This window comes from Vulpes vulpes, chromosome 9, assembly GCF_048418805.1.
Source record: "Vulpes vulpes isolate BD-2025 chromosome 9, VulVul3, whole genome shotgun sequence".
Lineage (NCBI taxonomy): Eukaryota > Metazoa > Chordata > Mammalia > Carnivora > Canidae > Vulpes > Vulpes vulpes.
In genome coordinates this window covers 91,261,911-91,273,992 of record NC_132788.1, presented here as the reverse complement: position 1 = coordinate 91,273,992, position 12,082 = coordinate 91,261,911, and the positions used below count along the sequence as shown (strand labels likewise).

General features: G+C 41.1%; 1 protein-coding gene across 3 annotated transcripts in view; it reads right to left on the bottom strand.

Moving 5' to 3' along the window:
• DCAF1 (DDB1 and CUL4 associated factor 1) overlaps positions 1 to 11,740 on the bottom strand; it is a 73,778-nt gene extending 62,038 nt beyond the window's left edge. The window contains exons 1-2 of one of the 3 annotated variants that reach the window (XR_011994392.1): positions 11,513 to 11,717; positions 2,589 to 2,706 (exon numbers count right to left, since the gene is read on the bottom strand). Coding sequence is in view for 1 of the 3 variants with exons in the window: in XM_072720930.1 (XP_072577031.1) it covers positions 2,589 to 2,698 (110 nt within the window). In the remaining 2 variants the exon portion in view is untranslated. Of the gene's footprint in view, positions 1 to 2,588; positions 2,707 to 11,512 lie in introns of all 3 variants that reach the window. The other 2 variants (XM_072720930.1, XM_072720932.1) reach the window with 2 other exon arrangements.
• Positions 11,741 to 12,082: the final 342 nt, after the last annotated feature.

The window sequence follows — 12,082 nt, the reverse complement described above, 5'->3', positions numbered from 1 at the left end:
ACCTTTCAAGTCTCTATTCCAAAAAAACTTTACCACATCCTATACTGGAAAGCCCAGTGGAGTTAGGAGTTAAAATCCAAAATTCCAAGCTTAGCTTTCCACTGTCTACTTATGTTGTCTTTTCCAAGCAGCTCCAAGAATGGTTGTAGTTTAACAATGTAGCTCTCAATGATACTTCTAGTGACAAAAGAGGAAATTAGGTTCAGGGAAGTATCTGACAATTCCCACACACAAAAGGTCCTCAAATACTTGTTGAGTGAATAAAAGAAACTGACTCATTCATTCTCATAACCCATGCAATATTCAGGAATCATACTTCCCAAATTTAGCACCTCATTATATACTTATTTGTACTATTCTGCATTGTTTCATATCTGTTAGTTACTTCCCAGCTGGTTATTTCCTTGAAGACAGAGTCCCTCTATTTTCGGCTTTGCACTACTGAATATCATAGCACAGTGACAAAGTTGAGGGTCAAATATGATCATGGATACGAAATAATCTTAAAAATAAAACACTGAAAAAAAAAATAAAAAATAAAACACTGAGTAACTTTAGTATATGTTCTCAATAAATATTTTTCCAATTAAGTGACTCTACCATTGACATTATCATCCTCTCACAGTTACATCAATAATCCACGTTTTAACTGCACAATAACCAGATTCTTTTTTTTTTATTTTTTTATTTTTTATTTATTTATTTATTATAGTCACACAGAGAGAGAGAGAGAGGCAGAGACATAGGCAGAGGGAGAAGCAGGCTCCATGCACCGGGAGCCCAATGTGGGATTCAATCCCGGGTCTCCAGGATTGCACCCTGGGCCAAAGGCAGGTGCTAAACCGCTGCGCCACCCAGGGATTCCCCCAGATTCTTTAATTCATGTGGCTGCATTTCAAATATCTTGTGATTAGTAGTTCTTAATCTCCAATGCCTCTACAAATTAAAATCCACTCTCCACCAGTCAGCAATAATCCTGTCCCTAAAAAAACTGTACTTTTTACATATTCCCCCATCAAGAGCAACAGAGCATTTATCCCCTCTTAAACTTTCACAGACCATAGTTCTCTTTATTCGTATAGAATACATCACTGCACAAACAAAAGGCTTTTTCCTCTGCTATATCAAAGGCTAAATGTTAAAGATCTCCACGTTCCAGGAACCTCCTACTTAGAAAAACTATGGGCATTCCTCTCCAGCCTTTATTTTTCACTCTCCTGTTTCACACAATCATTCAGGAAAATAATGTCCCACACAGTTACTATGTACCAGGCATGCACAAGTCACTGCCTGAGGAGACACCAATAAAAGTGCAGTACCTGTCTATAAAGCATTTATAATTAAAAAAAAAAACAACTTACAATTTAGTGAAGTTACACATGCAAAAAAAATAATTTTAGTATAATGTGGTAAGAGTTAAAAAGGGGGGAATTATAATTATACCACATTTTATATATACATTTTTATGTATACACACACACACACACACACACACACATAACTGGAGTATTAATAAAGAAAATAAAGGAGTGCCCAAACCTACACCTGTGGATGTCAAAGTCAGAGAAGGTTCTACAAATTCTACATGAGTCTCAAACTGCTTTTTGAGTGAGAGTTTACCAGGCAGATAGATGTACCAAAGAAAGGCATTTCAGGCAAGGAATAGCAAGTGTAAACACACACAGACATTAGAAAATATGGTACTATCCCTTACTGAAGGAAACTAACATTAGGAGGCAGAGAAAGGCGATAGAGGCCAAACCATAAATGGCTTCACTGGCCACTCTAAAAAGTTTACATTTTATTCTGAAAGAAAAAGAGAGCCAGAGAATTATGATCAAAGGTATGACAATTAGATTTGTATATAAGGAAGAAGACTCTTTAGCAAAGAGGAAGATGTATTAGAAGAGGGTAATCTGGAGATGGAGAGAAAATTCACACTGCCTAAGAGGCCAGTCAAAACATAACCAGTATCTAATGAAGGAAGTGGTATGGGGGACTGGGGAAGTAGAGAAAGTAGAAATCCTCACAGGGTGTAGAGACTGAACTGTGCTAGTACAGGAAGACACCGTACACCAAGGTGGGGAGTACAAAAGTACAAACTGTGAAGGAGGAAGGAGGCAGGATGAAGATGATAAGCCCTATTGTAGACATGGTATGTTTCAGGTGTCTGCAAACAGGCAGGTAAAGATGTGTACACCAAGCAGCTGAGAAAAGAGTCTGAAATTTTAAAAAATGTTTAAAGTAGAAATAGCGACTTGAAAGTTAACCTAAGAATAATGTTTTAAATCATGGGCAGGAATGAAACTATCTAGGTAGAATAGGTAGGGTAAAGAGAAAAAAGAACCACCAACAAAACCCTAAGGTTGAAACACAAGAAAAGAACCTACAAAGGAGAATAAGGACCAACAGCCTGAGAGGAAAAGTAAGAAATTTAAAGAGCTTCAAGAAGTAGTGAGATAAAGACTAGTTCTGAGAGACAAAACGGTTTTAGAATTCATAGTCAAGATGAAAATGTTCCCATACTATTCTCTAATTTTTCCCTTTTTTAAAATGAATTTCTAAAAAATAATAATAATTGTTCATACCTGGTAAGGATAGGTACCATGTCCTGCCCACTGCCATGTTCCTTTTCCCACTGCTCCAGCAGGGTAGTGAGCTCAGCTTTGGAGTCCACATGCACCGCTACTGTAGTCATGGCTTGGCCTAAGGAATCAAAAATATACATAAGTAACACATGAACACAGGCAAATAAACCTGACATACTTCCTAAAAAAAGTGAGGAGGGGGCAGCCCCGGAGGCGCAGCAGTTTAGCACCGCCTGCAGCCCGGGGCGTGATCCTGGAGACGGTGGATCCAGTCCCACGTCAGGCTCTCTGCATGGAGCCTGCTTCTCTCTCTGCCTGTGTCTCTGCCTCTCTCTCTCTCTCTCCGCATCTCTATGAATAAATAAATAAAATCTTAAAAAAAAAAAAGTTTAAAAAAAAAGTGAGGACGGAGAAAAGGGGTGAGCAAGCAACAAAGCTTAACTTCTAGACTCTTCAGATAATTTTATTTGTGGCACAATGGGAAACTCAGCACTGGGAACCAGGATACTCTTCAAGTCCTTTCACCCCCTCCCAACCTCAATTTGCTCAACTGTCAAATGAGACAAGGAACTGAATCAAAATCATGATTCTTACCCTTTTTAGGATTAGAAACCCCTCTAAGAACAGACAGAAAGCTAGGGTCCTCATTTTCTCTCCTCAAAAATGCATACACCTGGGGCACTTCTGTGGCTCAGGTGGTTAAGTGTCTGACTCTTGGTTTTGGCTCAGGTCATAATCTTCCGGTCACGGGAGCAAATCCCAAATAGGGCTCAATGCAGAGTCAGCTTTGAATTCTCTCTCCCTCTCCTTTCCCCTCTGTTCCTCCCCCAACTTCCTCTCTAAAAATAAATAAATATTTTTTTAAAAAATGCATACACCTACATATCAGACACACAAAACCGTAATCTAGACCTCTATGGTCCAAAATTTTGAAGCTAAGTTTTTTTAATAGAAAATGTAGCAAAAACCACTGCTCCAAAATATTTTGCTCTTCTAAGTCTTCCAGGTGAAGTTTATGAAAGATAAACAACATGTCCCTTAATTTTTTTTAATATATTTTTTTAATTTTTCTTTATTTATGATAGTCACACAGAGAGAGAGGGAGAGAGGCAGAGACACAGGCAGAGGGAGAAGCAGGCTCCATGCACCGGGAACCCGACGTGGAATTCGATCCCGGGTCTCCAGGATCGCGCCCTGGGCCAAAGGCAGGCGCCAAACCGCTGTGCCACCCAGGGATCCCCCCTTAATTTTTTTTTTAAGAATTTATCTGAGAGAGAGAGAACGTTTACTTGAGAGAGACCACAAGCAGGGGGAGTGGCAGAAGAAGAGGAAAATGGAAAAGCAGACCCCCCTACCATGCAGGGGCTCAATCCTGACTGAGCCTCTCAGGTACCCCTATCCCTGTCAATACTTTTTTTTTTTTTTTTTAAGATTTTATTTTATTCATGAGAGACATGGAGAGAAGGCAGAGACATTGGCAGAGGGAGAAGCAGGCTCCATGCAGGGAGTCCCAATGTGGGGCTCAATCCCGGAACCCCAGGACCACACCCTGAGCCAAAGGACTCTTTCTAGCCAGAGTCACAAAAAGGAAATGTTGCAGTGTGACTAATAGGACCTCTGACTGTAATTTGAGAAAACCCAAGCTTTAACTTGAGAAAACCCAACCCAACCACAATTGACTAACTATGCATTTTTTTAAATAACTTTATTTGGAATAATTTTAGATTTACCAAAAAAGTTGCAAAGGTAGTAGAGAGAATTCACATCTATCCCTCACCCAGTTTCTTTTAATGCTGCCATTTCATTTTATAGTAATATAATGTCAAAATTAAGAAACCCAACATTGGTAGATTACTATTACCTAAACTTGAGGGATGCCTGGGTGCTTCAGCGGTTTAGCCCCTGCCTTCAGCCCAGGGTGTGATCCTGGATACGGGGGATTGAGTCCCACATCAGGCTCCCTGCATGGAGCCTGCTTTTCTCCCTCTGTCTATGTCTCTGCCTCTCTCTCTCTCTCTCTCTCTGTCTCTCATGAATAAATAAATTTAAAAATCTTAAAAAAAAATAAATGATTTAAAAACAAAAAAATCTGAATCAACTTGATTCAGATTTCACCAGTTTTTCCATTCACATCCTTTTTCCATTCCAAGATCTTATCCAGGATACTACATTGGATTGAGGTGTCACGTCTCCTTTATATTTAAGTTAAAAACTTTCTTAGTTGTTCCTTGTTTTCCACGACCTTGACAATCTTGAGGAATATTGGGGAAAGGGGGGATTTTATGATAAAGATCTAGAAATTGTGCAAAGCACTTAACAGCAAAATTAAGCTTTTAAGGCACATCCTAAAAGTATGAGAGCGAAATGACTTTACAGGTAAATTCTAATAAAACATTTAAAGAAAATCAACATCATCCTCAAACTCTTCCACAAAGGAGGAAAGACACTTCCTAATCTATTCCATGAAGCCGTATTACCCTCATGCTGAAGCCAAATAAAGCCATCACAAGAAAACTACAAATACCTTTTATCAATAGAAATGCAAAAATCTTCGACAAAATACTAGCAAGATGAATACAGCAGCACATTAATAGAAACATATATCATGACCAAGTGGGATTTATCCTAGAAATGCAAAGGTGGGTGTGACACACAGAAATCAATTGATGTAATGTATTAATAGGATGAAGAAAAAAAAACACATGCTCATCTGATTGATACAGAAAAAGCATCTGAGGGACGCCTGGGTGGCTCAATGGCTTAGTGTCTGCCTTCAGCTCAGGGTATGATCTTGGTGTCCCAGGATCAAGTCCGGCATCGGGCTCCCTGTGGGGAGCCTGCTTCCCCCTCTGCCTATCTCTGCCTCTCTCTCTCCTCTCTTAAGTCTCTCATGAATAAATAAATAAAATCTTTTAAAAAAGAAAAAGCATCTGATAAAATCCATTATTACCCTTTTGCGAAAGAAAAAAAAAAAACCTCAAACTGGGAACAGAAGAGAATTCCTCAATATGGTAAAGGGTATTTTAAAAAACCACAGCCACCATTATACTCAATGATGAGACTGAAACCTTTCTCCCTAAAATTACAGAAAAAGACAAGGATGCCTGCTTTCACACTTATATTAAATATTGTACTGGAGTTCTAGCCAGAGTAAGCTAGAAAAAGTAAAGGTATCCAAGTTGGAAAGGAAGAACTAAATAAATCTTTAAAACAAGAAAACAAACAAGGGACGCCTGGGTGGCTCAGCAGTTGAGCGTCTGCCTTCAGCCCAGGGCGTGATCCTGAAGTCCCAGGACCGAACCCCACACTGGGCTCCCTGCATGGAGCCTACTTCTCTCTCTCTGCCTATGTCTCTGCCTCACTCTCTCTGGGTCTCTCATGAATAAATAAATAAATCTTTAAAAAAAAAAAAAGAAAGAAAGAAAGAAAACAATTTCATTGGAGCCCCTGGCTGGCTCAATCAGAAGAGCATGCAACTCTTGATCTCAGGCCTGTGAGTTCAAGCCCCACATTGAATATAGAGATCACGGGGGGAAAAAAAGTTAAGCTTACAAAAAAGAAGACAATATCATTTAAAATAGCATCAAAAATAATAAAATATTAAGAATAAGTTTACCCCAAAAAGCACAAGATTTATACATTGAAAATTACAAGACACTGCTGGAATAAATTAGAGAAAAACTAAATAAATAAATGGAAAAACATCCTATGTTCATGGATTAGAAGACTTAATATTGTTAAGATGACAATACTCTCTAAAGTGGTCAACAGTCAATGCAATCCCTATCAAAATTTTACTGACCTTTTTTTGCAAAAATGGAAATACTGAAAACCAAAACTATCTTAAAAAGAACAAAGTTGGAGAATTCATACCTCTGATTTCAAAGCTTAGATACTGCTATAGTGATCGAAACAGTATGGCAATGGCATTAGGATAGACACAAACACCAATGCAATAGAACTGAGAGCCCAGCAATAAAATCTCACATTTATGGCTATTTTTCAACAAGTGTGCCAGACCATTCAACAGGGAAAAGAATTTATTCAAAGACCAGTAGACATTAGTAGAAAGACTAATGGTATTTCAACAAACTGTGCTGTGAAGGGACGCCTGGGCAGCTCAGTGGTTGAGCATCGGCCTTCGGCTCAGAGCCTGATCCCAGGGTCCTGAGATCGAGTCCCACATCAGGCTCCCCACAGGGAGCCTCCTTCTCTCACTGCCTAGGCCTCTGCCTCTGTCTCTTATAAATAAATTAGAATCTTAAAGAAAAAAAAAAAACCCACAAATTGTGCTGTGAAAACTGGATATCCACATGCAAAAGAATAAAGTTGAATCCCTGACTCATATCATATAAAACAAAGAACTAAATGTAGAAGCTTGGACTATACTAGTCTGAAAGGTAAACATAGGGATAAATCTTCATGACCTTGAAATTAGCAAGGGATTTTTACTTGTGACACCAAAAGCATAAGCAACAAAAGAGCAAACAGTAAAATTGGTTCCAACCTTTAAAACTTTTGCATCAAATGATATAATCAAGAAAATGAGAAGACAAACCATGAAATAGAAAATATTGGGATCCCTGGGTGGCGCAGTGGTTTGGCGCCTACCTTTGGCCCAGGGCGCGATTCTGGAGACCCGGGATCAAATCCCACATCGGGCTCCCGGTGCATGGAGCCTGCTTCTCCCTCTGCCTATGTCTCTGCCTCTCTCTCCTTCTCTCTCTGTGACTATCATAAATAAATAAAAATTTTTTAAAAAAGAAACAGAAAATATTTATAAATCATGTATCTGATAAGGATCTAGTATCCAGGATATATAAACAACTCCTATGGATGGTTAACGATCAATTTATGGTATGTGAATTTTACCACAATTTCTTTTAAAAGCAAAAAAACGGGGTGCCTGGGTGGCTCAGTCAGCTAAGGGTCCAACTCTTGATCTCAGCTCAGGCATGGATCTCAGGGTTGTATGAGCTCAAGCCCCATGGAGCCCACTTTAAAAAACTAAAATTAACTAAAAAATAAAGTGGAAAAAAAAAGATCAGGAGGGAATGTCTCTTTGATAACTTAAGTGATCAACACAGTAGAGCACATAAAGCCAAAGTTTAAGGAAAATATTACATTTAATAAAGGTCAACTCAAGGGCATTAAAATACTAAAATTTTTTTAAAGATATTATTTATTTATTCATGAGACACACAGAGACAGGCAGAGACACAGGCAGAGGGAGAAGCAGGCTCCCCCCTGGGAAGCTTGATCCAGGACTTGATCCCAGGACCCCAGGATCACAACCTGAGCCAAAGGCAGACACTCAACCACTGAGCCTACCCAGGTGCCCCAAAATACTAAAATTTTAGAGTTTAATTTAGAAACATCTTTTTTTTTTTAAGATTTATTTATTTGCTTATGATAGACATAGAGAGAGAGGCAGAGAGACACAGGAGGGAGAAGCAGGCTCCACGCAGGGAGCCCGACACGGGACTCGATCCCGGGATTATAGGATTGGGCCCTGGGCCAAAGGCAGGCGCTAAATAGCTGAGCCACCAGGGATCCCCAGAAACATCTTCTTTTGGCATCATTTTCAAAACTTGCAATTAATTATGATGAAGAATAATTATAACTTTGGGAATGATCACTTGCCCAAGAAAAATATAAACTCAGACTAAAATAATAACAATGATAATTCATTTAATTATCAATGAAAGACAATATAAAATGTTAAAGGTGCAGTCATCCTGTTATGCATCCAACAGTGACGGTGTGTTACTCAATTCACCATGTTTTAAAGTGAGCTAAGTGGTATACAGAATTTATGGCCTATCCGTAATAACACAATAGTTACCAATTATTGAATTTTTTTTAAGATTTTATTTATTTATTCATGAGAGACAGAGAAAAAGAGAGAGAGGCAGAGACACAGGCAGAGGGAGAAGCAGGCTCCATGCAGGGAGCCCGATGTAGGTAGGACTCGATCCCGGGACTCCAGGATCAGGCCCTGGGCCGAAGGCAGGTGCTAAACAGCTGAGCCACCCTGAGATCCCCCAATTACTGAATATTAATATTGGACAGACATTTGGGTGATTTCTTATGTTACTATTTTCACAGCCACCGTCCCTTTTTTTTTTTTTTTTACATACGATAAAACGGGCTCAGAGAAGTCCCAAAGACCAATCAACTGGTAACTTCGTAGAAAAGGGTTTCAAGCATTCACATGCCAACTCTGCAGATAAACCTGTGAGATCTTGGTCAAGTTATTTAACTTCTCCAAATCTCAATTTCCTTATGTGTAAAATGGAAATGGTTTTTGTGAGGACTAAATGGTAATACTGTCCATGTAATGAAATAATATAAAACCCTACAAAAAATATGCGGAACATCCTTATCCTAAATGTCGCCTGCCAATATTTAGGGGTGATGTGGCTGCAACTAACTTCCAAATGATTCCACAAAATAAGAAAAATACACATCTATAGAGAAAATATAACAAATTATTAATAATTATTGAATCTGAATGGATAAACAAGTGTTCATTTCACTATTTGTTCAACTATTTGAAATTTCCATAATTAAGAAGTTGAAAAAATTAAAAAGCATTTCCTTTCCTAATGTGAACCAAATCTCAAATACACAACCAAATCTCAAATACACATCAAATGAGGGGATCCCTGGTGGCTCGGCCGTTTAGCGCCACCTTCAGCCCAGGGTCTGATCCTGGAGTCCCAGGATTGAGTCCCATGTTGGGCTCCCTGCATGGAGCCTGCTTCTCCCTCTGCCTGTGTCTCTGTCTCTGTGTCTCTCATGAATAAACAAATCTTTAAAATATATATATATGCCAAATGAAAAAAGCAAAATGTGGGCAGCCCAGGTGGCTCAGCGATTTAGCACTGCCTTCAGCCCAGGGCGTGATCCTGGAGACCCGGGATCTAGTCCCACGTCAGGTTCCCTGCATGGAGCCTGCTTCTCCCTCTGCCTGTGTCTCTGCCTCTCTCTCTCTCTCTCTCTGTGTGTCTCTCATGAATAAATAAAATATTTAAAAAAAGAGAAAGTTGTTAGAAAACAGATCTTAAGAGTTCTCATCACAAGAAAAAAAATTATTAAAAAAAAAGAAAGAAAGAAAAAAGCAAAATGTGTGTGTGCGTGTGTATGCACCTGCTCCTTGAATATCTCTGGAAGAACACACAAGAAACAGATAATACCTATCACTTTTGTGCAAGTAACAGACTTTCTGAGGGATAATGGTAGGATAAGGATTTTTCAGAGTATGCTAGTTCTATCATTTTTCTGCTACTTTGTAAACTTTTAGAATTTTTTAAATCATAAAATCTGTCCTCCCCGAATACATGATTCATAATGGCCTATTCAGTAGAAACTATACGAAAGACTAAAATCAAGTACATGTTAAGGACAGATCTCACAAGGTTAAAATCATGAAACAAATCTAAAAGCATTCTTCTTTATTTAAAAAAAAAAAAAAAAAGAGGAGGAGAGAGGTGAGAAATCCAAGTTTAGAGCTTCAAGTAAAATTTACCCAATAATTGGTATGACAGATAAGTTCACATATAACAATATTCTACTAGCCTCCGTGCCAATTACAAAAATAATAATAAGGAAACTGATATAGACCCAACTTCATAAACTTCAAACTATGTGGTTCATTCTTAGATTCCTCCCCTATCAAAACACTTTACAAGAACAGTAAAACACTGTGCTCAATTAAAGAGACTTTGTTCATAAAATGACTCCTTTTATATTATCCACTTTCTGTATCCATTACCTCCTTGCCATCCAAAATATATCACAACTCAAAAATAATACTGCTTTATACAAAAATCTCGCCAACATCAAGCAAAAAAATACCAAATCAATTCCTAAAGAGTCTACAATACACAAGCTTATGTAAACTTTAAACTCCAATACACTGGAAAAAGAAAATTACAGGACGACATTGCCAATGAACCTCTCACTCTGTACATTAACAAAGCATATAGAACAGGAATATGATGCTAATTAAACGTGTACACTAATTAAAAGGCTTCACTGAAAAAGCAGAGTTAAAAAAAAAAAAAACAGGACAATGGGACGGTATGGAAAGACGTTTCCATACGTTTGGGGTTTAAAAAGAACCATTACACACTCCAAAATTATTCTTCAACAGATGCGAAACCCAAGCGCTAACCCTACAGTAAGAGGAAGTGAGAAACCGTCTAGGAAGAGAAGAGTTAAGGAAATGCCTATCACCCCAGCTGAAAACGACCATAACCCCCGGAAATAGGCTCCCGGGAAGCTAGGCAGGCACTCCGAGGTTTGTTTCCACGCGGCAAGACCCACACACCTCTCTCTCCACCCCTCCCCTCCACCATGGGGGTGGGAGGAGTGCCCGGAAAGCTCCGCCCTCCTCGCCCGGTCAGAAAGCCGGACGGGTGCAAAGGGAGGTGGCACGAGGCCGAGGGAGGGGAGAGCCCGCCCAGGTGACTGGAGCTGGAGGCGGAGACACAGCTTGGGAAGGGGGCCGCCGTACGGCAGGGAAGATGGAGCCCCCCAGCCCGTACGGAACGGAAAATGGGAAGACTTGGAAGGAAAAAGGTTGACGAGGGGAACGAGAGGCACCCTTCCTCCAGGCAGGGGCAAGCGCACCCCCACCCCCCAATCCGGGCGGAAGAGTTACTCTCGGGAAGCTTCTTTTGCGGACTGGGAGAAGAACGTGGAGGCCCCGCCCCCGAGCCAAGAATCTGGAGGAGGCAAAGTCCTGTCAGGCCCCGGACCCAGCCTCCCTGGCGGCCCGGCCCGCCCCCTCCCCGCCGGCGGCCCAGGCAGGTGCCGCCCCTCCCCCAGTCCGGCGCCCACTCTCCCTCCTGCCCGGCCACGCGCCCTGTCTTCTCTCCGCCTTCCCAGAGAGCCGTCTCCCTCCTTTCCCCACTCACCTTCCCGGGCGGCTCCGCCGCTCCCCCCTGACCCCGCCAGCGGCCACAGTTCACACACACCGCCTCAGGTCCCGCACTCACTCTCCCTCACTCACACACAGCGCGACCACAGATCCAGAGCGGCCCACATATTATGCGTCACTCGCGTGCTACGTGCCCCGCGCGCGGTAGCGCGCGCGCGCCCCGACTTGGCGCGAGGCTCGCTGGCAGGGGGCGGGAGGAGAAATCGAGGAGCCCCGGGGTCGTCTGGGAAATGAAGTTCCGCTTATAGGAACGGGGCCCGCTAGTTTTGATTGGTGCTTGAGTACTTACTCCCCGCGCAGTGACTTCTGGGCTTTGTAGTTTTTCTGCATAGCCCCGAACTGCTGTGTACTCATTGGCGGCTTCGGAAGGCGGAAGCGAATAGAGAGGGGACCTGATCCATCCAAGCCAGCGCTACAACCACTTAACACATTCTCAGTACCTTATTCTCCGCTTTGTGGCAGGGGTGAACCTCTGTTCTATTCTCTCATTGGCCCCATTATACCTAGAGTATACCAGCATCTAGGAAAATATTACACACAGGAGTAT